The 27,070-nt window shown below is 44.3% G+C and overlaps 1 protein-coding gene across 1 annotated transcript in view; it reads right to left on the reverse strand.

Annotated features, from left to right (window-relative positions):
* SNTB1 (syntrophin beta 1) overlaps positions 1–27,070 on the reverse strand; it is a 385,115-nt gene that overhangs the window by 168,710 nt on the left and 189,335 nt on the right. The window contains exon 2 of the mRNA XM_069220684.1: positions 6,300–6,516. Coding sequence (XP_069076785.1) covers positions 6,300–6,516 — 217 coding nt within the window. The remainder of the gene's footprint in view (positions 1–6,299; positions 6,517–27,070) is intronic.

Here is a 27,070-nt window from a genome sequence, read left to right on the forward strand (position 1 = left end):
GAACCGAGAATGGATCTACATGGTCCAACTGAAGCAACTGGGAAAACTGTTACTGGGATTGAGTGAGCAGAAGCTTGAGGGCTTAAGCAGTATAGTCCAGTGAGAGGAGGAAATACAGGAGGAGGAAGGGTCATCTACGCCAGGGGTTCCCAGCCTGGGGTCCGGGGACCACTGGGGGTCCGGAAAGCCTCCTCGGGGTGTCCGCGACTGCTTAGACAATTAAATAATATTAACAGATTAATAAAGTGTATATAAATAAAGTTGCTAAATGTACAGTTGAACATTTTAAAACATACTATACATGTCAAGGAATAGGAAATAAGGGGCTACAAATGTAAGTTGTATCGTCAGATTGATTCGTGGGAGCAGTGCAGGTGCATCAAACAGAATATAGTATCGACAATGTGTGGCTTTGACTACATTTAGAAAAGCTCCAACCTTTCATTAAAGTTTTTATTTTAATTTTTTTATTGACATTTGTTTCCACATTAAATAAAATGTGTTATCATTTGCGTATGTGTTTGATGAATAATTGCGTCTGTATTTTTTGTGTATTGTTTTGGGTTCAAATCATCGGCAGTGTTTAATCCAGGGACCTCGGCTTTCAGTAATGCCTCAGTGGGGGGTCCCTGGATTCCAATAATGATTCAGTGGGGGTCCCTGGGTTTCAGTAAGTCCACAGAAGTCAAAAGGTTGGGAACCACTGATCTATGTGCAAGGAAGGCTGCTTGGTTGAGGCTGTAGGTGAGGTGTAGAATCTGTACTCTTCTGGAAGACCAGAGTGGATGCTCTCGTAAAAACAGAAGAAAGGTATGAGATGCTGCATAATCTTAGGAGTAATATATATATATATATATATATATATATATTGAAGAGCAAAGCGGTTCTGAATGGCGCTGCGCTCAAAAGTACCGGTGCAACCGCTCTGGGTGAACCGAACCCATAAACAACTATTACATCCAAAAATTTGCAGTGCACTCCATCAAGGTACGAGTAATTCTTAATTTAATTTGAAACAAAAAACAGAACAACTGGTTGCGACCGAAAGGTCTTGCTCTAGTTCTAACAGAATGACACATTTGGCCAAAGATGGGTGTACAAAAACTTGTTAATTTGTAGTGTGGCACATGATCCTCCAATGTGTTTTATAATCTATATGAAGCCATCTCATGTCCTGCTGAAAGCGTGTGGTAACTTTCCATAAGTATATTGATAGCATTCATGTGATTTTCCCTCAGAATGGTGATCACTGCATTGATGCTAAAGTTCTGTCAGAGTGGAGTAGATTAGTGAGTGAATGCATGAAAGCTGGGTAAACACCAGTGACATCGAACCAGGGATGGGCTCCAAAGCAATCGTAATATAGCAGAATGAAGTACATAATCATTGGACCTTGGGTGACCACGATACCTGTATCTTTCACAAACTTTGACCTGTAGTGGTTGTATTATTGACAGATTGCTCGCAGTGAAGGGACAGGTCAATCAATTGACTAAATCCTTTTGCTATTATTTCCGCCTTTCTGGAAAATTAAAGCCATTTCTAACGGAAGAAAATAGAGCTCAACTAGCCAGGGGTATAAAAGGTTCTAGGCTAGATCACTGTAGGACTAACATTGAAGTTGTGCTTAATAACATATAGGATTGCTTGCAAAAGATTTAGAATTATTCAGCTCAAATGGTGTCTGGGCTCAATTGTTATAACCCAAACATTCTGGAGACTCCACTGGCTCTTACCTCCACTTAGGGTCAGAGTTTGTGCCCTTATTATGACCTTCAGGATGATTCCCCTGGATGATTTGGCAAACGGAAAACCAGATTGTAATCCTATATTTGAATCACATTACTACTATCTTAGGCAATGGAATGGCTAGTGGTCTAAAAAATAACCCCTAAAAACATGGTTTTAGAGCCTTGTAAATGCTTTTTGACTTGACTTGACCCATCAAGCCACCCTTCTTCTGCAAGTAGAACAATAAGCCCTGTGTGCTTCACGTCCCTGCTTCAGACTTTTGCAGAACTTAGAATGCAGGAAAACAGTATGCAATGTCTAAACTCTGAAATTCTGATTGCTGAACTCAAGTCAGCAATCCAAAGAAAGTATAATACTCCTAGTACTTCTATTAATAATAATAATAATAATAATAATAATAATCATCATCATCATCATCATTAGGAGACAGCAAGTGGAGTAGAAACTGCTGAAAGAGAAAGAACGTTTAGAGAGATTCACACATATTGTACTACTCGTGCTAGGGCACATGCAGAATAAGGAGCATTTTGAATATGAGTTTTTGTGTTCGGGCCGGGTGTAGGGTAGGTGCAGATCTCCTAACATTCTGGATTCACATAGAAATATGGTTTGATCTGAGACTGGTGTAAGGACAGGTACAGGCTTTAAAGGTGACATCAGTCTGTTAATACATCCCCATCCCTCCACTCACAACGCTCATTGGAGCCTACTTACACTAAAGTGTTGGGAGCTCACCCACTGATGTAATGATCATGGACCGGTTGCTGAGACATCTGACTCATTGGGGGAGCAGCCACTAGTCTCCTGAAAATCACCTAAAAGGGTCGCCCTTTTGAATCATTTAGCACCTCCTTTTTTAAACGTCGGGAACGTCTGAGTGGTTTGCAACTGCAGTTGCTGTCACAAAATGTTAATACAGCTCACTGCTAACTGCAAATAGGAGGGCATGCCTCTTTCGTGCCCCCTCCTAATTTGGGGTTGGGATGAGACACAAAATCCCTTTTGCAATTCGAAGAGGCTTCTTCTAATCACGAGAGGTGTGTGGTACAGTAAGAAATATCTTTTTGTGGTCAAGAACCCTGTGATTTTTTGCAAATCACAGGGTTTGTGACCGCAGAATGCTTTCATAACTCTAGCCCATATTTTTGTAAATTATGCCTGAAGTGAACAAGAGAGACAAAACATACACCCTCTTGGATCTCATCCAGTGCTTTTTAGGAAAGACGAGAAAGTTTCTTAAATTGACGGAACTATGAGACTTTAAGAGAACAAGAGGACTGTGTGTTACTGCTTCTTAGTCCTACTGTTTCTATAGCACTGGACATTCTTCTCTCACAATAAACCCACTCTAAACGTAATATCCGCTGACCATCCCCGAAGGCTTTTGTTTTTGGAATGTTCATTTCACATCTGATTCGATGAAGGTTGTCAGGGGTGTGAATTTAATCTTTACACAATGCCATGTGCGGTAGTCATAATCAACCACAAACTCTGAAATGTCATGACACCAGTGCTTAATTTGTGCTAGTTGTTTCTGGTGCTGAGTAAGAGGACTTATTTTTTAGGGCCGGTGCTTATTCTTCTGCTTCAAGCATTTGCAGCGAGCAAAAGACACATATGGGAAAGACGGATGAAGAGAAAAACGTAAAAGTGTCACAAAGGGAGAAAGTAGAAAGCTGCAAGAGTGAGCTGAAGGGGCAGGGAGTGGCTTTTTATGGATTGCAGAGGCCCGAGATGGCTTCGGGAGTACGTTTCCTGAGTATTCTGTGTTCACACATTTAATTGCAGCAACTGCGTGTTTGAGAATGCTTTGAGCACCGCCACCATTTTATTTACAAATTAAGCACTGCATGACACCATTCCATGTTTAAGGCTGGACGAGTGCCACAGCATTGGTAGCTAAGTACTGCACCACCAACAAGTCATGATTCTCCTGAATTGTAATCTTTGTTGACCTGTCTCACATTTCATACCTATTACTCCTGGTAATCTTCAGTACCCGCCATTGTACTTGACTTTGAGCTTTACTAACTTAAACATTTATGAATTTCACCTGAGCACTCAACCCAGATCTGCTTTCCTCAACAATATATTTTTAGGGAAGTACTTATCCAAAGACCAGGATTCAGGTTGAAACTCGTTAATTAGACCATGTGGAGATCTGCACTAATGCTCCAGATGATGGTAAGTACATCGGAGATACTCTGACACTCATTGGACCGTACGTATAGCTAACTGCCCAAGGTGCATGAATATGAGCCCAACTTAGAATTTAGGGTATGTTAGGCTGAACTGCACCCACAAGCATACATGCATGTGCGCACATCCTATTGCAACAATGCATCCATGCAAAAGCCTGCAACAAAGGCAGAAAAAGGTAGAGTGCTACAAGGCTACACAACTACAGCATTGCAGTCTACAAAAGTTAGGTGACACTAATAATAATCCACGTCAGAACAAACGTTAAAATAACAACCAAATCTCTGAATTACAGATTTGCTCAAGAGATGATGGACTTGGAGACTTGATCCAAAAGTCTTTGGAAATAGCATCCCTTGAACTCTGTAAAGATTGCATAACACATACTTGAGAAACAAAGCTAGATATTGAAGATGCAAAGCTCAGTGCACGATTATGGAAAGGGTTCATGTGTTTTGGTTCTGCCAATATATAACAGGCAGCTGAAAAAGAATATGGTGAGCACATCTGAGAGCAAACCTATGTAATCTAGAGGTCCAAAAATCAAATTAACTGCACTACAAGATGGTACTGTTGAGCCTGGTTCCTAACACATTTATGACAGTTTTTGCAAACCTGTTGTAATGAGGCGGATCAGATATCCCTTCACTATATAAATAAGTTCTAAAAATGGAAGATGTAAACAATGTGCTGTGTGCACAAATTAGCCACAAGAAAAAAACACTTTGTATATAAACACATCATTGTGCTAAAAGTAAATGTATGATTCGTTTTATGTTTTACATTCTTAGGAGCTTTAAAATATTTGAGAACTCAAGTGCTCACAGGAGTATTAAATTATACACAGTTTATAATTTCCTTAGCACCAGCATGGCTGTATCTCAAACCACTCATTCTTCCATTAATAGTTCAACTAAATAGTAAATGCAAGTCCAAATTTTGATGTTTAAATACTGGTATTTATGGTTATATGTACTTATACAGCTGCCATAAACTGAATTCTGACAAGACTGACGTCCTCATCTTCGGCTCCACCCCCTCCGCATGGGACAACTCCTGGTGGCCTTCCACAATGGGAACCTCACCGACACCCGCCGACCACGCACGCAACCTGGGATTCATCCTGGACTCTTCACTATCCATGACCCAGCAAGTCAACGCCATCTCCTCCTCCTGCTTCAACACCCTCAGCATGCATCGGAAGATCTACAAATGGACCCCCACTGAAACCAGAAGAACAGTCACCCAAGCCCTCGTAAGCAGCACACTGGACTACGGCAATGCCCTCTACGCAGAAACCACAGCCGACCCCAGAAAAGACTGCAACGCATCCAGAACACCTCAGCACGCCTCATCCTGGTCATCCCCCGCCACTGCCACATCACAGCCCACCTGAGAGACCTGCATTGGCTCCCCGTCAACAAGAGAATCACCTTCAAACTCCTCACCCACGCTCACAAGGCACTGCACAACCTCAGACCAGAATACCTCAACAGATGGTTCTCCTTGTACATCCCGAACCGACAGCTTCGCTCCGCCGACCTTGCCCTCACCACCAATCCACGCATCCGCAGAACAACCACCGGCAGCAGATCACTCTTGCACCTTGCTGCCAAGATGTGGAACACTCTTCCCACCCACCTACGTCAGACCAAGGACCTCCTTACCTTCAGGAGACATCTCAAGACTTGGCTGTTCGAGCAGTAGCAACCCTCCCCCCCCCAGCACTTGGAGACCCTCATGGGGGAGTAGTGCGCTTTACAAATTCCCTGATTGATTGAATGAATAATTCTGGAGGAACGTCACTGTAGATGCAACAGTGATATACCCAAGCAATTAAAATGGGAAATAGGAAAGATGGGTAACAGGAAATAAGGAAGTTTAATTGACTGATAAGCAATGGGCCATTAAAGAAATAAATGTATGGATAAATCACATTAGATAAAACACTAACATGAAAATTGTTGTTAGGTTTCTACTCTTTTGGGCACATCTTCATTTCATCATCATGATATATGACTAAGTCATTTACTCAGTGATTTACACATAATTATTTTAATTTGAGGAGCCATTCATGTCTGCATATATTTAACCATTCAATATAGATGGCGATGATATAAAAGCAATGGCTCATCTGGCGAATTCAAACAAGGTACATTCTACATTCAACTTAAACCTACTAAAATTCAGTTTTCTGAACAATGGACTATTATAAATAAATATCAGAAAACAGACTATCCAAACCTAGTTTTTGCACTTCATAAGACAAGACACCAAACTTTAATAGAAGACAAACTTGACCATACATATGGTGAGAGGAGGTGGATGGAACAATACAGGTATCTTACCTGTTTTCAGGATCAGGCACAGTGAGGTTCTTGGTCACAAAGCACATTCTGAGTGGGATGTATTTCCGGTCTCCTTGGATGGAAACTGATACTGGTGAAGGTGGATCAGAGGAGGCACTTCCTAGTCGAGGCGATTCAGGCGGAGGGGTTTCCCACCCAATCTCTGACACCGGGGAACCTTTCTTCACATAAGGGGTTGCTTCTCTCATATACTTCACTGTAAATAGAACACAAAGTGTTATTGATGACATTGTGCATTTAGATCCAATATACAGTGCTGAAAAACAATCTTGTTATTGTGGCAAAGTACCATAACTTGAGAACATTCCAAGTTTCATGTGTATAACTTTTAAAGCTATTAAACAAGTTTCTAATCATGACACACACATGAGATTGGAACATTTTACATGTGTAAGTCACCGAGGGGAAAGGGGCGTGGCATGCCATTCAAGGGATCCGATTGTTGCTTCCTCAACTGATTCTGTTCAGAGGATTGATTAGTGTTATGAACAGGGAAACTAGCACATGGAAGGTATTATTTGTAGTCCATAGGATATGACTTATGGCCCATCACATGTTTTTGCAGCACATGCCCCTCTGATATTTTACAATCTGTTCAAATCGTAACAAACGCTTTAATATTCTTTCCAACAATCTGCCATGAAATCCTCTTGGGCTGCATGTGGTACTTTTTCACTTCAACCTTATAATAATATGGTTCTAACATTTAACTGCTCTTGTCTTAGAATATATTTCTATTTATCTTCACAATTCAATTTCACAAGAAAAAGCACGGGCTGAATACGTCCACAGGAAGTAAAACTCAGATTTGATATCTGAAGTTCATTACGGCAAATCACTCTGCTTTACGCACAACTACAAACTATTTCCTGAATAACGAATTCCCAACCACTTATAATGTCAGACAAGATTTAGATGTAGGAGAGGTGGAGGGGTCACTATATCACAATGGAAACGTCGAACAACAAAATTATCTCATAATACTGACTACGACTTTATCGTAAAGGTAAGCAGAAATGGAGTGAAGAATAGAACATCTATATGAATAGTGAATCTATACCATGTAAACTTACTGTGATGATAGATCCTATATTGCATACAAAATGTTTTGAGTGATAGCAACAACCTCAATATCGTGACACACAACCATAGTACAAATGTATACATCAACATTTTTAAATCATATACTGAGGGAATGTAAGTATGTGAATTTATATTGTGCAAGACTAGCTACGAAGCAACATTCAATGTTGAATGTATTATATCTTGAATTTAAACTAATAATGCTAGTTTTCTGGTTACAAATAGAAGCAGGAATAGTTCGAGGGTTCTTGACATCTCATGGTATCTTTCCCCTGCAATCTTGCATTTCTTACTGTCCCCTGCTGGTGGAGCACCAGTCCTTATGAAAAATACCAACATACTCACAGCTAATCACATGTTGTTGTTTTTATATTTGTACATTATGTTTTTTTACTGTGCACCAGCATGGTACTTTGCGGTTACCTCAGAGCCCCAACTGCAATGGCGCAGGCTGCATTAATTTTCTCAGCATTAAACCTGGTGGCTTGCAATGGTTGGATTCAGTTCATAGTGGGAATTATGGTGTTCCTTACACACTTAGCCTGGCTTGGATTTTAGGAGTTTAAGTGTGCCAGGTCCTGCCAGTGCTCAGACCAGGCAAACATTAAATATTGACTTTGAAACAGGTCCTTATAGGGCCCAGCATTCATGTCCTTACCTTTACAGGCAAAAAGACTGATAATTTTTTCAGTAATGATTGTAAAAAATCTTATATTAATCCATGTAAGTCACCAATCCCTGTTTATATTCCACATTAAGGGCCATATGCACGAACACATTTTCCCATTGACACAGAATGGGAAAAACCCTTTGCTACATCTGGCCCTTACTTCCTCATGTATCCCCTAAAGATATTTCATTTTTCCAGATGTATTTTTTCTGTAGTTTTGCTTTTTTCATGCATCATATAATTCTTGTATAGTGTGAACTGATTTACCTCTAGGCATTGCTTAATTTGTAAAGGAATAACTGCCAGGGCCCAAAGATTTGCTCAAAAGCCCATCTCTGACACTACTGAATGTTGCTGTGCCAAATACTAAGGCTGTGTGTTCTTCATTCCACCTCATGCCTCTTTAATCTCCTTTCAGACACGACCTGCTTCGCTATCTCACTCTTGCAATTTTCTGCTTTCTGCCTTTTTCATGTTTTTCCGTCTTTAGCTTCTTTTTTATTTTCTCTCTTGCTCTGGGTCAAAATCTGATGAGGAATTCCCCAAAAATGAGTGACAATGTGCTCCGCCTCCAACCACTGCTTAAATTAAGGACTGCCTCTAGGTGTCTGGGTGATTTCACCATGTGAACTGGTATTCATTAGAAGGCATGACTGAGTGGTCTGGGGTGACCCTGGAGGCAGCATGAGCTCCTGTCAGTTGGCTTTATCATCATCATCTTCAGTCAGTATTTATGTGGTGGGGCTCGCCACCCGTGAGGACATCCAGGAGCTAAGGGCTGCTGCTTTGGGTGGATCAGTTGAACAGCCAGGTCTTTAGTCCGTTCCTGAACACTATGAGAAAGGGTGAGATCCAGAGGTGAAGAGGAAGGCAGTTTCAGGACCTGGCAGAGAGGTAGGAGAAGAAGCATCCTCCACTGCTGCATCGGCTGACACAGGGGTTGTGAGCGAGGGAGGCATAGCGCAGGTGTCTGAAGGGTTGGTGGAAGTTTATGCGGCAGTTGATGTATGTTGGTCTTTGATCATGGAGTGCTTTGTAGGCATGGATCAGCATCATGAATTGGCATCTATCCTGGATGGGTGGCCAGTGGCTACTTCAGGTGGGGGTGATGTGGGTGTGTTTGGGGAGAATGAGGCTGAGTCTGGACGCTGCTTTCCGTATGGTTTGAAGTCTCTTCAGGAGGTGATTGGTGCTTCCTACGTAGAGTGTGTTGCCTTAGTCCAGCTGGCTGGTGACTAAGGCTTGGGTGATGGTTTGTCTGGCTTTGATGGGAAGTCATCTGAAGATGAGACTGCATTGATGTGGCTTTTCATGGTGAGCTTGCTGAGCAAGATGATTTCAAGGTTGTGGTTGGGGTCTGTCGGTGTGGGTGAGGGTCAGAGTTTGGGGGCAGCACAAGGAGTCATTCCATGCGGAGGTGTTGTACCTGATAATCAGTACCTTTGTTTTGTCAGTGTTAAGTTTCAGGCAATTGCTTTTCATCCAGTCAGCGATACTCATCTTGGATTTGTGGAAGTTGGCCCTAGTGGTGGAGGGGTCTTCTGATAATGAGAGGATGGACTGGGTGTCATTTGCAGAGGATATGATGCTCAGTCTAGGGGCTCTGCCGATCTGAGCCAGTGGCGTCATGTAGGTGTTGAATGGTGTGGGGCTGAGGGGTGAGTCTTGAGGGATGCTGCAGATGATGCTCTTGGTTTCCGAGCTAATTGGTGGTAGGCGGCTCCTCTGGGTTCTTCCAGTGAGGAAGGAGGTGATCCATTTGAGGGCATCACCTTGTATTCCAATGTGATGAAGCCTGTCTATAAGAGTGTGTGGGATACTGTGTCGAACTCCACTGAAAGGTCAAGGAGGATCAGGGCTACTGTTTCTTCCCAGTCAAGGACAGTTCTGATGTTGTCTGTGGCAGCGGTCAAAGCAGTATTTGTACTGTGTTGGTGCAGAATCCAGATTGAGAGGTATCCAGCAGTTTGTTGTTCTCCAGGTATTCTGTGAGTTGTTAGTTTATTGCTTTCTCAGGGACTCTGGTGACAAAAGGGAGCAGAAAGAGGTGGCAGTAGTTCTTGAGTTTGTTGGGGTTGGTGGATGGTTTTTGAGAAGGTGTTTCACCTCTGCGTGTTTCCATTCTTTGGGGAAGGTGGCTGTGGTGATACATGAGTTGAGAATGTAGGTAAGCTTGCTGCTAATCTTCTTGCTCCAGGGGTTGCAAAAGTGGTGGGGACAGGGGTCAGTGGGTGCTCCTTAGTGGACTGGGTTCATGAAGGCCATGGTGTTCCCTGTAGAGAGCTAGTCCCAGGTGGTGAGTAGGTGGTCAGGGTTTGTCTCAGTGGGAACGAGAAGGGTGTGGAGGTCAGTGGTTTGGTGTCCAAAGTTTTTGTAGATGGTGGAAATCTTGTCATGGAAGAGGTCAGCCAGGGTGTCGTAGAGTTCCTGGGAAAGGGTGATGGTATTTTCAGCGGTTGAAGGGCTGGAGAATTCTCTGACAATGTTGAGGAGCTGTTTGCTGTGGTTGGAGCTGGCTTCGATGCGGTCAACTAGTGCGCTCCTTTTGTGCCTTTCAAGAGTTGGTGGTATTGGTTGAGGGCTGTCTTGAAAATGGCTCAGTCTGTGGGTTACTTACTGGTACGCCATGTCCTTTCTATTCTCTTGCAGTTGTGTTTAGACTTTTTCAGCTCCATAGTGTACCAGCTGGCTTGTTTGGTTGATCGCCTAGGTTTGGAGGGCTTGATGGGGGTGACTCTTTCTGCACAGTTTGTGATTCCGGCTTAGAAGTTTGTGACAGCCTAATCTAGGTTGGTTGCAATGTCAGGGTCAGAGGTATTGAGTACATTATTCCCTGGCCCTCTGAAACTGTGTTCCAGCTGTGGTGTGGGGTGTTGGGTGACTTGGTGGCAGTGCTGGGGGCTCCTGAGATGGTGACGTGGATGACGGCCTGGTCTGTCCATGTGAGCTAGGCAACATGATTGAACTTGACTCTGTTGCTTGCCATGAAGATGGGGTCCAGGGGTGTCCAGTGTTGTTTGTGGGGTTGGTGAGGAGTTTGGCACAGCCGATGTTGTTCATCTTCAGACTACATGCTCATCCTATCTTTGATGTCTCTGAAAAGTGGGCAGAGCGATGGCAAATTGTAAGTGTCTAAATGAAGTATTCACAGCTGTAGGAAAAGAAAATGTTGTGCTTACGGTGAGGAGAGAGACTAGGGGCCAGATGTAGCAAAGGTTTTTCCCCATTCTGTGTCTTTGGGAAAAAGTGTTTGTACATATGGCCCAAAGTGTGTATATGTGTGAGACATGGGAGCATGGTGTAGGGCACTTTATCTGGGACATAGTGAATGAGATATGCAGATGGAGGATTTCAGAAAGATGTGGGGAGAAAAGGAGAATTAGTGTCTAACATAGAGACAGAATGAAGGGGTAAATTAAGTTGAGAACTAGAGTGACTGAGACACTCCGAAGATCCCTTCTACTGACCTCTGCAACCTTTTTGTGCATGGGTGGCTCAATAAAATTTTAGGGTGACAGGGACTACTCATCATTTGCAGGAATAATTTATGAACTGTGAGATGAATGCAATGAGTGTCATGTCTTGGGAGAATAGGAGTCCTAAAAAGCAAAACAGCAAAAGGCATATTCTGTCCCATGGTTTCAACGATTGGTAGAGGTGGAGGGAGAGGGCTCTGAGATGATTTGAAGGATGGATATTATTTATGAATTGTCAGGAGTAATTAAATATAAGGTGCATTTGGCAGGAGAAGGTTTCATTTACTGTGGTAATGTTCCTTTATATAGGTGCATGTTGCAGTGAGCAGCAGTTGACATGAATTGGTGAGATGGGTTGTTGAAAGTGTTTATGGTGGAGTCACGCTGTGGGGTGATATCAGTGTCAAATCACCACCCTTCCTAAAACTGACTACTCATGTTGTCACCACTATTATTTCATTGGACAGCTTATTAACAAGCAAATTCCCCTGGTTCCGGTATTCACCCAGAAGGCAACTGCATTACAAGGGAAGACGAAATGGTGAGCGAACAGAGTAAACAAGGAACTAAGGTGGTCATTACGACCCTGGCGGATTACGTCCGCCAGGGCCGCGGGACACGGTGGCACCGCCGACAGGCCGGCGGTGCCCCGCGGGGCATTCTGACCGCGGCGGCTTAGCCGCGGTCAGAGAAGGGAAACCGGCGGTCTCCCGCCGGTTTCCCGCTCCCCCCAAGGAATCCTCCAAGCCGGCGCAGCTTGCTGCGCCGGCTTGGGGATTCCGACTCCCCCTCCCGCCATCCAGTTCCTGGCGGTTCTCCCGCCGGGAACCGGATGGCTGGAGGGGGAGTCGCGGGGCCCCTGGGGGCCCCTGCAGTGCCCATGCCAACGGCATGGGCACTGCAGGGGCCCCCGTAAGAGGGCTCCAAAATGTATTTCACTGTCTACCTTGCAGACAGTGAAATACGCGACGGGTGCAACAGCACCCGTCGCACCTTCTCACTCCGCCGGCTCTATTACGAGCCGGCATCCTCGTGGGAAGGGAGTTTTTCCCTGGGCTGGCGGGCGGTCTTTTGGAGACCGCCCGCCAGCCCAGGGAAAAACTCATAATACCCTCTGCGGTATTCTGACCGCGGAGCGGTATTATGGAGGGCGGAATTCTGGCGGGCGGCCTCCGCCGCCCACCGGAATCGTAATGAGGGCCTAAATGTATCTAGAAAGGCTACTCCACAACACCATCTGTAGTGGATTTGTAGTTCGATGTCCACATTTACTTGTTCCATTATAAACCTCGGGAATGGAACCTCGAACCCCTTCCAGGCTGATCTTCCGTAACAATAGTCTATAATGCAGTGTGGTTTTGAGAGATTATAATGAGATTTATTGTTAACAATGTTTTTTCTGTTTATTTAGGTGTTTTGCTAAGCACAGATCTGTCACCTCGCGGACGCGTCATAGTCACAATGGCACATCTTAAGGAATTGCATGTACAGCATGTACTGCTAACAAAAACTTGAGGAAATTAGGGAAATCAGAAGGTTCTGAGACCACTTTTGCATTGCTTAGTCTCTGGGGTGTGGGAAGGGGAATCTAGATATTTATTCAGAGCTACATACACACGCCATTCCAATATAGCACTTGAGGAGAGCCGTAGATAGGCAGTGCTTAATTTAACCTGGTGCTTTCAAGTGCTCAGCACTGGCACTTACTTGTCAACACCAGGACTTATGACAGTCTGCCACGCGGTGGTGTTGTCTGTTGAACTTATGAGCACAATAATAGTTGTTTATTAAATAAATATGCATTGAAAATGACTGAGACCTGCTGCCTAAGCCATTCTCATTGCTTTGGGGGAAAGGAATAGTCGGAATTGTCACGCTGGTAGGATTGTGATGGTCTGTAGTTTTGTTGCTATGACACTGGCAGCGCTGGCAGGGGAAATGGGTGGTGCCGGTTGCAGTGGCCTCATGAAGAGGGTCCTGGAACCTTTTTATTTTTTACAAATTAAGCACATATAAACAGACATTATCACAATGCGGCACTTAGTGCAAGCCAGGTAAAGACGGTATAGCAAATCTCTGCTCCCATGTACCACTTTATATTACTCCAGCACTTTCCTCGACTACCTTTAAAGGGCAATCAAATACACATTGTGTTTTAGCTCATTTTCAAGGAACCAGCTAACGAGGAAGCTGTAAAGTATGCTGGATCTTATTAGGGCTAAAAAGAGTTGCAAAGTTGAAGTAAATCAATGTTGAAGGCTGTTTTAACCCGCAGAGAAGGTAGAAATCGTTTCAATGTGTTCACTGTTCAGTGCAAGGGTTTTGCCCAAGGGAAGCTTTCATCAATTTGACATGCACATAAAACCTCGTAGCACTTTTACACGCCTCGAATAATGCACTGACTGCAGAACCAGCAGCACCTGAGAGGGGCTCATTATCTGTATTATTCTGTCTGATAAGGAAGAAGTGGACTCTAGCAAAGACAAGCATTGGGAAAGCCAACAGGTCCGGCATGCATGTTGAGCCCTGATTAAAACATTTTAAAAGTTTGTAGACCTTGTAAAAAAATATTGCTTTCTGTATAGAAAGGATCTATGCCACAAAGATTTTAATGTGTGAAGGTTCAGTGTGCTTTTATGGTGTAAAATAGTCCCTGAAATTAGTTCCTCGTGCGCTACAGAGCAAGCGCTTCCAATGCTGATAGCATTAGGAAAGAGAGGGTAATGCTCCTTTTGGTGCAGCCAAAGCCTACTCTATGTATACTTTAAAGAATTGGTAACAATACATCAAGCCAGCTCCAAAAAATGGGGGAGACAACGGTACTTGAGACAAAGCCTTTGGGAATCCTACTGTGCCACTGGTTAACAGTTTGTCTGTGCATTTACAGGAAGGTACCAATCAAATATAGCTAGACCCAAAGGAACTGCTAGGCGGGTGAGCCTGGTCAACTCCCTCTTAGTTTGGGAGACTCTCAAAGAGGAGAGTCATTCACTTCCTTCCAGAAAAAAGCAGTGACCTTCTTTGTTTGGATCGGCGGCCGGACGCCCAGCAGACTAGTGTGTGGTTCAAAATGGTGTCTATTAACCTTTGCAAGGGAGAGAAAGCAGTGCATAACAAAATGTTTGGGTCCTCCTGCAAGATATGCTGAGGGGGCCCCCCACACTCACGTCACTAGGGGTGGAGGGGGCCTCCTCCAGTGTGGGTAAGCCTGGGGTCGCCCTGCACTGCGGGGGCCTCTGTTATGCCCCTGAGTGGAAGCCTTCATCACTGAGTCCCAGTTTGAGTTCTTATGCTCAGCGAGCTTGGAACCTATGACTTAAAATTCCTCTACCACGCTGGAGGCCTGAATACTTGTGTTTTACGTCCAGAAATACAGGAGTAACTTAGTAGCAAATCAGACCTACCCTACAAGAATCTTCATGAATCGGGCCAGGGAGACTCAGTCATGCCATGACTCAAACACTTCCGCCCACTGCTTTTATGTTTGTGCCAAATTGTCCTCTTGGACGAAAACTATGTCACGATATTTGAAGGACAGGGCATGCTCTTATAACTTGTGCTGTAAGCTATGATGCACTAACGATGTGCAGGTCATTTACAATAAGTGACAAAGTGATTCATTGTGTACATTACATTACACACTATGGTGAGTCTTAAAAGATGTGTGTCACCATTCACAAGTACTAGTTGCTTGAGTGAGCTTTCTTTCTGCATCTATTGGTGTTCATGAATGTTGAGGGGTTGAGGTTGAAACTAAAGCCTCCCTCGCCTAGGGTAATGGAATCTCGATTTAGCCAGGATTACTACAGATGGGAACTACACTCGTAGCCCCTAACCTCCTAGTTGTGTAAGCCACTCCCCACTCTGCTGCTGCCTCAGCCACCTTCCTCTGCCGGTCAGTGCAGCTGTTCACAGTCCTTGTAGCCGCCGATTTGATCCTGCTGCCGGGTGACCTCACCTAGCTTGCCAGGCATTTTTGGGTAATCTTAGTTTTAGCCCCCTGGGCCTTCGAACATCTTACCTTTGGGTTTATTTTGGCTGTTTGCTATATTTGGGTAGACTGTTGGGTAGCTTTTGATTTTCTTTGTCTGTTTGCTATTGTTTGGGTAGATTGTCCGTTTCTTCCTGATCGGCAGTAACCCCGCCTGCCATGTTCAACCAGGTCCCGCCCGCTTGTGCCATTTTTCATCCATGTTCCTGCTCCCACAGGCCTCCCATTCTATGCCCTCCTGCCTCTCTGTCAGCCCCTCCCACCTCCCAGGACTACTTGTGGAGGCAGCTGCGTAGCAGAGCCACTGGCATGCTGCTGGCACGCCAAAGGCAGGCCCGTCTGTGCCCATCCATGCCCGGACTGCACTCAGCGAATGGAACCTTCGCCCTTCTGACCCCCACAGATAGCCACCACAGACCTTTGTGCTCGAACCCCCGATGCAACAACAACTGCTGCCTCGCATCACTGTGCTCCACAGTTGGACCGTTCATCTTCATGTGCTGCCGGTTGACTGCCACCCCAGCTCCAACCAACACCACCGCAACCTGCAACATGCCAGCCCCAGACCCCGCCGTCCCACCCCGGGACATCTCAGCTGGCTCCTGATCAACACCAGATCTCTCTGCAAACATGCCATCAAAGTTTGAGACACCATCTCCACACCCTCAGCCCTCAACAACTACCACTGCCAGCTCAAAGCTGCAAAATAAGAGACCCTGACCCACTGGATCGAGATCATCACCAACTAAACCAAGAAACTCTTCACCATCGTCAGAGAGTTTACCTGCCCATCAGCCACTGAACACCCGATTCCCTCCTCACAAGAACTCTGCGACGCACTCGCTGACCACTTCCACAACAAGATAGCAACCATCTACAGAAACTTCGATCCCCAACCCTCTTCAGCAAGCCTTCCACCACCACCGTCGGCTACCTGTTTACTACCTGGGAACAACTCAGCACACCAAACACAACCACTCTTATGAACTCCATCCGCTCAGGAGCACCCACCGAACCGAGCCTCCACCAACTTTTCAACCTAGGAAGAGACCAGATCAGCCACCAGCTCATACCATCCTTAATGCCTCCATAACCAGAGCCACCTTTCCCAATGGTTGGAAACAGGCGGAGGCCAGACCTCTTCACAAGAAACCTTTGGCAGACCCCAGAAAGCTCCAGAGCTATTATCCCATCTCCCTGCTCCAGTTCACCGCCACAGTCCTGGATAAGGCCATCAACCTCCAACTCACTGAACACCTGGAGAGAAACAACCTATTGGACCCTTCCCAATCAGGCTTCAGAACCAACCACAGCACTGAGACAGCCTTGATCACCACAACAGACGATATCCGCACCCTACTCGACAGAGGAGAATAAGTCGCCCTTGACCTCCTGGACCTCTCCGCAGCCTTCAGCACCATTTTTCACCAAAAACTCATCGATTGACTACCCCAGATAGGAATCACAGATGATGTTCTCAGATGGATGGCATCCTTTCTCACCGGACGCACCCAGAAAGTCAGCCTCCTCCTCTTCACCCCGCAGCCCAAGCACACCATCTGTGGCGTACCTCAAGGATCATTCCTCAGTCCAACCCTCTTCAACATCTACATGCAGACACTGTGAAATCGCACATCATCAACATCATCTCCTACGCTGACGATACCTAGCTCGTCCTCTCGCTCTCAGCGGACCCCACCTCGATAAAGACCAACTTCCAAAGCTGTATAAAAAATGTTGCCACTTGGATGAAGAACAACTGCTTGAAGCTCAACATGGATAAAACTGAAGTTCTGATTTTCGGCAGTCACACCAATCTCTGGAATGACAGACCCTGCTCTACACTGAAAAACCACACCCACAACCTTGGCATCATCCTGGACAGTTAACTCTCCATGAAACGTCAGGCCAACGCCGTTTCTTCATCCTGTTTCCACATGCTCCACATGCTCAGCAAATTCTTCAGATGGCTCCCCATCAGCACCAGGAAAACGGTGATGCAGGCCTGCATCACCAGCAGACTAGACTACGGCAACGCACTCTATGTGGGCACGACCACCAAAGTCATGCAAAGACTCCAGATGATCCAGAATGCAGTTGCCAGACTGATCCTCAACTTGTCCAAGAGGACACACATCACCCAGCACATGAAGAACCTCCACTAGTTCCCTGTCCACGAGATGCCAGTTCAAGCTTCTGACCCATGCCTACAAAGCCCTCCATAACTAAGGACCAGCATACATGAACCACACCTAGCATTTCCACCGAATGATCAGGAATTTCTGCTCCACACACATCGCCCTCACCCAGATACCATGTATCTGCTGCACAGGAAGGCGATCCTTCACCTTCCTCACCACCAAAGCCTGGAATGTCCTCCCCCTTTACCTCTGCACCACACCCTCACTGACCCTCTTCAAGAAGGGACTCAAGACCTGGCTCTTTGAATGACACCTGCAGCAGAGTGCCTGGATACCCTCGAGGGTGATAAGCCGAGCTATACAAGTACAAACTTAATTGATTGATTGATTGACTCATTGGGGAAAGGCAGCAGAGTCTATGGAATGCTAGCTTTTATGTTGTTTAAATAAGAGGCACTTGAAATGCCAAACCACACTAGTAAACTTTGACCAGAAACACAGACGTCTATTAAATGAAGCATGACAAGTAAGGCTTGGTTGGCTTGTCACTCAAGTATCTTTAAAGGTCACGATAATGACAACATGAACATGCTTAGGGGGCCAAACAATGACACAAAGGATAGAAAGTCTGCAACATAATACAATGAATCAAATGTAAAACTATTCTATATTCAAACGCTTCAGCACTACAGTGGATCTTCTGAGCACACATGAGAAATAAGCAAACTTAAGTATGTATTTTCATAGCTCACAAGTAGCCTCTTGTCATGTGCGACCCCTTCGGCCATGCTGAGGATTTCAACACCATATCTATACAGGGAAGGGCAAAACTGCACGCTTAAAATGAACTGTGCTGCTGAAAAAGTCAAGAACTAGCAGATGGTGTTACACATGAAACTCAAGGAACAGAAGTTGGTGTCGTACATGACATCCAAAGACTAGCGAATGGTGTTATTCATGACATACAAGAACCGGTAGATGGTGTCCCTCAGGAAATACAAGCACTGGCAATTGAAGTCACTCATGACATACAAGGATCAGTGTATGCTGTCACTCATTACACACAAGGAGTGGCAGATGGTGTCACTCGAGACACGCAAGGACCAGTAGATGGCGTCACTCATTACACACAATGACTTGCAGGTGGTATCACTAATGACATGCAAGGTCAGGTAGATGGTGTCACTTATGAAATGCAAGCACTGTCAGATGGTGTCACTCATGATATACAAGGGCCTCTAGATGGTGTCACTCATGACATACAAGAGCTGGTAGATGCAGTCACTCATGACTTTCAAGGACTTGCAGATGGTGTCAGCCAAGACATGAGGCAGCTTAAATTCTGTTGCTACTCATAAAAAGTAGTCACAAATATGTCACTGAGGGAAATAGGAATGATGAGCCAACAATACAAAGAGACCTTAGTGCGTCTTATCTCTCAATAAGATCTCCTCACAGCCTGGCCTGTACTTTTCCAGGCAATGCTGTGTTAACGCGGTGGCACAAACTGTCCTGTGCTGAAGCCTCGGATGCAGGTCCATTACATGTAAACCAGTCATGCTATGAGTTGAACTTTGTGAGAGGTCATTGCCAAGGGCTCTAGCAGGGCGAGCATTTTCTGGATTTTTTTTTATTTAAAGCAAAAAGTCTTCTTATTTTTTGCAGATTTTTGATGCTTCCGGTAAGGTTGAACTAGCATTTAATTTTGCTATAATAACAAGCCAGACAGTGACTAGTCAAGAGTTTAGATGGACAGAGTGCCCACATCGGGTTATTCTGAAAAATAGTGTTGTCCTGTAGCCTTATAGGTACAATTAAAATGTAACTAAATAACTATATAACTGTCTTAAGACGTGTTTTATTCAAGCTGGCATTGAAGGGGCAATATTGTTGAAACAGAATTCATTTAATATGGTTTTGCCAGGGGTATGAAGAGCTATATACATTTTAAGTTACAATACAAGACAACATCGTACACCCTTTAAAGTACCATTCTGTCCTAATGGAAATGCGTGTTCAAAACATCAATTATCCAACATAAGCATAAAGCTGTACAGATAATGGAAAGCAATGGTTATGTGAAAAAACATTTATAGACACCTGATCTTGGCTTTTGCAGACCTGGAGGTGGGCAGGTATGAAGATAAGGTTCCAGAGTCACATTTATTTGTGTCCATTTTTCAGGAAGGGGTCAGGTCTTCCTCGTTCAGACCTGTTCAATCTCTCCTGTGCAGACTCTATCCTCTACAGATGCACCTCCCAGGCACATGTTGGTTTGACCATGGAAAATCATTTGGCCAGTGCAGGCCACTATTTACCCACAGACAAATTTTCATGCAACCAGATTAGGTATGTCATCACTTTGGCCTAAAGTGCTAAGGAGCACACTAGTGGGAAATGGACGTGGGACGCCTTTAGAACAAAATGGGTCCAAACACCATAAACATGTGGGTCAAGGAACAGCACAAAAGGTGCTCCATTCGATGAGAGCAGGGCAGGAAGAATCACCATGTGGACAAAGGGCCGGGATCAGGGCTGGCGTCTGTAGGTGACAGTCAGGATCTTTTCATTATCTCTTGTTTGTTCGACTCTTAGCGAGGGTGAGCCAGCAACCGAGTCCTGCGGAGTTGGGTTATTTCTCTTTTCTCACTGTAGGATTTGCTGTGCCATGAAATCAGCAAGAGGAGGCATTAGCTCATAGGCCCAACCAGCATGCCTTCTAATGTATAACCATAGCACACCAGTGCTACATTAGGGGACCACCCTAGACCCCTGCCCTTTCCTGCTGTGCTCTCTAACTCCCTATTTATGAGTCACCATTCCCACTCTCAAGCATAGTCGAACATTTCACCTTTCATATTTTTGATTAGAGAGTTAAGAAAAAGGTGGGGGCGGGAGGAAAGGTTCAAATTTACACTTTGAATGAATATGGAGTTTGCTAACTAGGTATCTCATTTGTACAAGTTTTAAACAATACACGACTTGTGAGGTTGAAAAATGCCAGTGTGCTAAGATAATGCGTCATCTGCCTCTCTACCTACACGAACCCCCTGGTCCCCGGGTTAACAAAAGGAAGCTGATGGTACCACCTGAAGCTTGATACCCCCCTCCATACACGTCACCTTACTTTTCTCTGCCTGACCAAGAGAGTGGTAAAAGCTGTAGGAGGCAGCGTGGGATGCTACAAGATGACACCATTAAGGCGTAGAGCTCCACACAAGCACTTACTACTTCAATTGAAACAAGACTAATTCAGAAACGAAAGTCCCCCAGCAGGCCACAGCAATTAAAGGGCCACGGTTTGCAAACACGGTTGTCCTAAAGTACTTAAAAACTGTTAATGTAGAAGGACTGGCCAAGCCTGATCTCTGTTCCTCTAGGTACCTTAGAATTGTGAAACAATGATTATTTTATCCATCCTTCACCTACACACTGAGGTCTAACAATCGATCTGTCACTTATTCTTCTGTAAATTCACTTTAAACCCCTGCCAAAGCCCCAGATAATAGACACTAATTAATAACCAAGGGCCACAATGCACTCTACACCTACTAAGAATAGTTAGCTAATTATATTTCAACCCTCCAGTCTGAAAAAGAAAGATCAGAGTGACAGTCCTTCTCAATAAATCCACGGGCACAAGGCTCACTTTTTAAGTGGTTATTTCTAGATTTCTAGATGTGCAATTGCCTTTTGAAAGAGCACAGCCTGGCATGGCAGCGCTTTCAAGTTCCAAGTTTCCACAATCAGTCCTTTGTGACAATGCCAGGCTGGCATTTGAACAAAAGCCACGGCGCTAATGAGGAAATACTTGAAGCAAAAATGGCCTCGTCGCCCTTCTTGCGTTTACTGTACCAGGATCCGAGCGCCGGGAGCTGCGTGCTGGGGATTTAAACGTATGAAATATAAGATGAAATGCAAGATTGTTTCGGACTGATTCGAATGATAATGAATCTGAGTTGAACTAAACTTTTATTAGAGGAAAACAGAGTGATCTCTTGTGCTTTTTTTAAAATAAAGAAACGGGTTGTTGGAGAATTTGTGACTCTAACATTGTTTGGAGGACACAACACAGGAAAAGCTGACTGTGGCTTCCTTGATAAACCACTTCCAAGTGGGACGTACAAGCACAAGTAATATCCAGGTACTAGGTCGTTGCCACTATACCGCGAGGTTACACAGCTGCGAGTGGGTCTGCGCACACAGGGATTCAGGGAAGTGCCCTGTTTGGGAAGGGGGACAAACCCATCTGTTGTTTTGTTGAAGGATATTTGGGTTCCCAGGTGAAGAGAGGCGTAGGCTAAGAGCGACCCTTGAGAAAAGAATGCTGGGGATGAGTCAAGAAGTGGTTCCTTGAGTACTATTACAGCTGGAGGGTACCCGGGATCCATGAAGAGACGCGTTGGCTGAGAGCGACCCTTGAGAAAAAAAATGCTGGGGCTGGGTCAAGAAGTGGTTCCTTGAGTACTATCACAGCTAGACCATACCTCGGTTCCGTGAAGAGATGGGCAGGCTAAGAGCGACCCTTGAGAAAAGAATGCTGGGACCGAGTTAAGAAGTGGTTCCTTGAGTACTATCACAGCTAGACCATACCTCGGTTCCGTGAAGAGATGGGCAGGCTAAGAGCGACCCTTGAGAAAAGAATGCTGGGACCGAGTTAAGAAGTGGTTCCTTGAGAACTATCACAGTTGACGTGTACCCGGGATCCATGAAGAGACGCATTGGCTAAGAGCGACTCTTAAGAAAAGAATGCTGGGGCTGAGTCAAAAAGTGCTCCTTCTCTGCCATAGCTGGAGGATACCTGGGTTCCATGAAGACACGTGTAGGCTAAGAGCGGCCCTTGAGAAAAGAATGCTGGTGCTGAGTCAAGAAGTGGTTCCTTGAGTACTATCATAGCTAAAGGATACCTCGGTTCCGTGAATAGATGTGTAGGCAAAGAGCGACCCTTGAGAAAAGAATGCTGGGACTTAGTCAAAAAGTGGTTCCTTGCGAACTATCATAGCTGGTGGGTACCCGGGATCCAAGAAGAGAAGCGTTGGTTAAGAGTGGCCCTTGAGAAAAGAATGCTGGGACTGAGTCAAGAAGTGACTCCTTCTCAGTCATAGCTGGAGGATACCTGGGTTCCATTTAGAAATGCACTGGCTAAGAGCGACTCTTAAGAAATGAATGCCGGGTCTCAGCCCGCAAGTGGTTTTCATTAATACTATCAACCTCGGCTGGGAGGGAAATCATGACTTCAGATCCAGGGTCTTTGAAGAAGAAGAATGACTGTAAAATGTCTGATTAGGAAAGAGTAGGAAAAAAGGTGCTGATGTTACGTCATCCAGCATCACAGAGGCCTCTAAGTATTGATGCAACCCAGTCAGGGGCATAAAGAGCCAACACTAGGTGAGTTTTTACTGAATCTCAGGAAGGTAACTGTGTGGGCAGCTAAGCCCTCATTCAGTTTCAGACCTTGATTCACAGAACTCCAATCACTCTGTTTGCGGAGCTCCATCCATGGGTGGATTTTCCATTAATCTTCTTGTTAGAAATGCTAATACCATGGGGAAGGAGGGGGTTCCATGCCTCATGAAGGGTATGGGAACCTGAGGCGCAGACTATAGAGAGTAAAAGTTGCCGATTAGGAGGGCCCAGTGATCATCCATGTCTGGTGCAGGTAGATGCCCGCAGATCATGGAGTCTGTGGGACACTTGAGGGCAAATGTAACTCTACATATGTGCTCAATACTGAGAGCTTGGGGAAACCGGTAGCTGGACCTCCTAAAAGCATCTATCATTACTGAAAGACAGTTACTGCTCACAACCATGTCACTGTTATCCCAGAAGAACACCCAGCAATGTTATTCTTTCAGGCAGTCCCCATCGCTGGCTCAGTTCAGGAAGGACCTCAAGACCTGGCTCTTTGACTGACCTGCATCCCCCAGCTAGCGCCTTGAGATCCCCTGGGTGATAAGCTGCGCTTTATAAATGTTGATTGATTGAAGATAAGTGACTGAAGATACGCTTCTCTTTACCCATACTGTGAATTTAAGTCCATCTCACACCTGATTTACACAAACCTTTGTGAGCACACAGCTGTAGCTCAGCCATGTGATGCATGAAACGCAGCTTTTTCAAAGCTCATGAAACGCAGCTTCTTCAAAGCTCTACTTACATACACCTACATAAAAATGTGGCATTATTGACAACCTGCTGTCTGTGCCTGTAACCCAATGTATTGAAAATATTTCTAATTTCCAAATACATTTACGAGAACAATATAAGATTATCAAAATGCTTTCAAAAGATGTATTAATACAGCATAACTCATATGTCCCTTGCCATATATACTATTAAACAGGTTAATGAGAATGCCGTTCGAACAAAGTGTCCAGTGGGAAAGTGAAGAGCTATAGCCATTCCCCCTAGCATCATCGCCCTTTAGTTATAGATTAAAGTAGAACAAGAACATATGTTTTTAAAAAATGTGCTATCCCTTGACATAGTACATAAGCAGTCTCAAGTTTTAAATAATTTCTTATTCTTAAGACACGGTGTTTGACATGAGTTGTTTGAAAATCTTATGAGGCATTCTCATAAAATTAGGTTGCTGCCCTAGTTAGGCATTTGGTTTTACTTACACCACGTTGTATATTAAAGAACGAAACAGAAACTATGTAGGTATTTGTCTTCTTTTACTATATCTCTAAGATATTTTACAAGGCACATAAACCTTGGTTTCTGGGTGTTTTTTAGAAAAATGAGAACATTTTGAAGAACGTAACTTTAAAGATTTTCCGAGGACACAAAGGTAAGTAGTCTGAAGCAAAGAATTCAGAAGTTTTGGGACTGTCAGATATAAAAGGAAGAAAAGAGTGATCAGTAAAGAGGTGTGGAGACAGTAATAGGGACCTCAAAAATGTGAAGGCTGGAATAAAGGTTGATAACAAATCACATAGAAAAAGGCCATTAATGTAGTTAGATATAAATAGAAATCTGAGTCTACAGAGGCCATTTTGGGTTTGTGTCCAGATTCCAATTAAATGAGTAGAGATTGTATAAGATGATGGGTTGGTGCTGCATGATACAGAAAAGTGATATGCCTCTACCACCATTCCTACTCAACAGACAATTAAGTTTTACCTTCATACTTACAACAAAGACGAGTGGGCATGGAACAAAGTAACAAAAATGCTGGATAGTGTCCCCGGTTCATTTGCAGCAAGCACAGGTTTGGAATAACGTGTGTCTGTAAACACACACACACAAAGGAGGTTACAGGCAAATTGCCAGATCTTAATTTAATAAGTTTGCCAGACATAGTCAGTAGACCCAGCGATGCTGCTCTCAGTGTGTGTGACAGCTTCATAGAAATAGTTTTTCTGCTTTCTTATTCCCTTAGATAATATTCTATTCTTACGCCACAAATACGTAAGAAATGTTGGGCAATGTCATGACATGGAATGTCAACTTACTCCCAGTAAACTGGTCTGTCCCCTGTGGCTGATCACTGTCCGATCTATAAAAGCAAATGCAGCACGTGTAAGGGTTTACAATTTATGAGGACTGTGAAAAATCTAAGTGTCACACATTGATAAATAGAGAGAAAATGAGCCATGCCTATGCCTATTCAGTAAGAGCGCGGTAAGGATGTAGTATGCAGCAATGGCGGCTGCTGCAAATAACACTTGGCGGGGCAGCACCAAGTGTGTGAGGATAATTTTAAAAAACACATGCCGCATTGATGCTCCTCTGCTCCCTCCGCCTCGGTGCTTCTTCACTCTCCTCCCCACCCAATTAAGACATTGCTCTCATGCTGTTACCCAGCATGAGAGAAGCGCCAGGATTGGTCTGAGCTGGCTGAAATGCCGCTCAGTTAGGGCCTGGGAGCCTGCGATGGCCAGCCAAACCAACATGCGCACTTACAGTGCAACTACCATTCATTCTTCCCTGGCTGCTGCTAACCTAGAGGATGGCCCCGCCTGGCCCTAGACTCAGCGGACTGGCTGAGTAAGTGAAAAATAAATGCTAATAAAATCATGTTATTATCCTTTTTTTGCTGCCTTACAGCAGTTGGGCAACGCCCCTCTGCCATAACAGAGGGCCCCTGGTATGCAGCTGGTGGTGTATTTTGGATCACACTGTCACAAATGATTATTAAAGCATGGTGTGGAAGTGCACTGCCACTTACAGACGGCACAGTCTTCATTGAAATGGACACTTAAATGTACAGCCATATTTTACTGATACAACTATATAGTGCACAAACAAAAATATGTAGAAATTGGATTTCAGCGAATATTTGTCATTTGTGCATCAACAAGTAAAGTGTCTTGATTTGTTTTGATCCTTGTTTTCATCACACTTTGGAATTATAAAAAAACACTTACTTTGTGCTTTCGTAACTACTGATATATTTTAAAATGTTTGTAAATTTAATTTATTGGTATTTAAATTTTACTGTTTGAAAAAAAATGACAGGCTTTCCTTTCACGTCAGCAAGATTGTCACATAGTTCATGTACAAAATCCTCTCAGTTCGCAGTTGGAGAAAGAAAACATCAGTCTTCATGCTAAAAGAATAGACACCAAATTGTCATAAAACACAGCCTGACATTTGGCCCCTGTCTGATTGCACAGCAAATATGACAAGATAAAAATCACATTTAAAAGCATATTTATTGGTCATTCACCTTTGGACCTCCAGGATGGATCTTTTGGGGGCGCTGCAGCACCCCTGCATCCCTACTCCCAGCGCCTATGACAATTTCAATTCCATTTAAAGTCCTGCATAGGCGTATGAGCCAGGGTGGCCAAATCTTTATACAAACAAGTGTCAAATTAATAGGAGATTTGCTGGACTTTTTCTTCCAGCCCTTTGGAAGCCAGTGGTTACTTGTAAGTTGCCAAGTGCTTAACTGACATTTACCACTTGTCCCAGGGCATTGGGAGCTACAGCACTGACTGAAAGTGCCTAGGGCTCCTATGTGAGTGTTGACACTTACTGTAGTGAGGCGGCTCTGTGGAAACTAGAAGATGGTTATTAGTTAGTATGCAGTACCAAAATAAACAAAACATACATTTAAAATCAAATGCTAAGTAGGTCTAAGTTTCTGTAGAAGTATAGTTGTTTATTTGCATTTAGATCCAAAGGTGCTAGCAACTACACTGATGGAGATAGAACCCTAAATGGTATTCTAGTACTTTCTCGTTTACTACTGATGTGGTAACATTGACCCCTTCGGCCAAAGTTAATCATAGGAAGAGGCTGTTCGCAGTCAGCATTCTCTCTTCAGAGCCCCAGGGGCACGTGTCTGATTGCAGATTTAATGACGCGGTCTCTACATCTCAACATTTCACTAGGGGCTAAGGCTAAAGTGTCACTAGTTACTCCAAAGCATAAGTATC

The sequence above is a fragment of the Pleurodeles waltl genome, chromosome 2_2 (genome assembly GCF_031143425.1).
Source record: "Pleurodeles waltl isolate 20211129_DDA chromosome 2_2, aPleWal1.hap1.20221129, whole genome shotgun sequence".
Lineage (NCBI taxonomy): Eukaryota > Metazoa > Chordata > Amphibia > Caudata > Salamandridae > Pleurodeles > Pleurodeles waltl.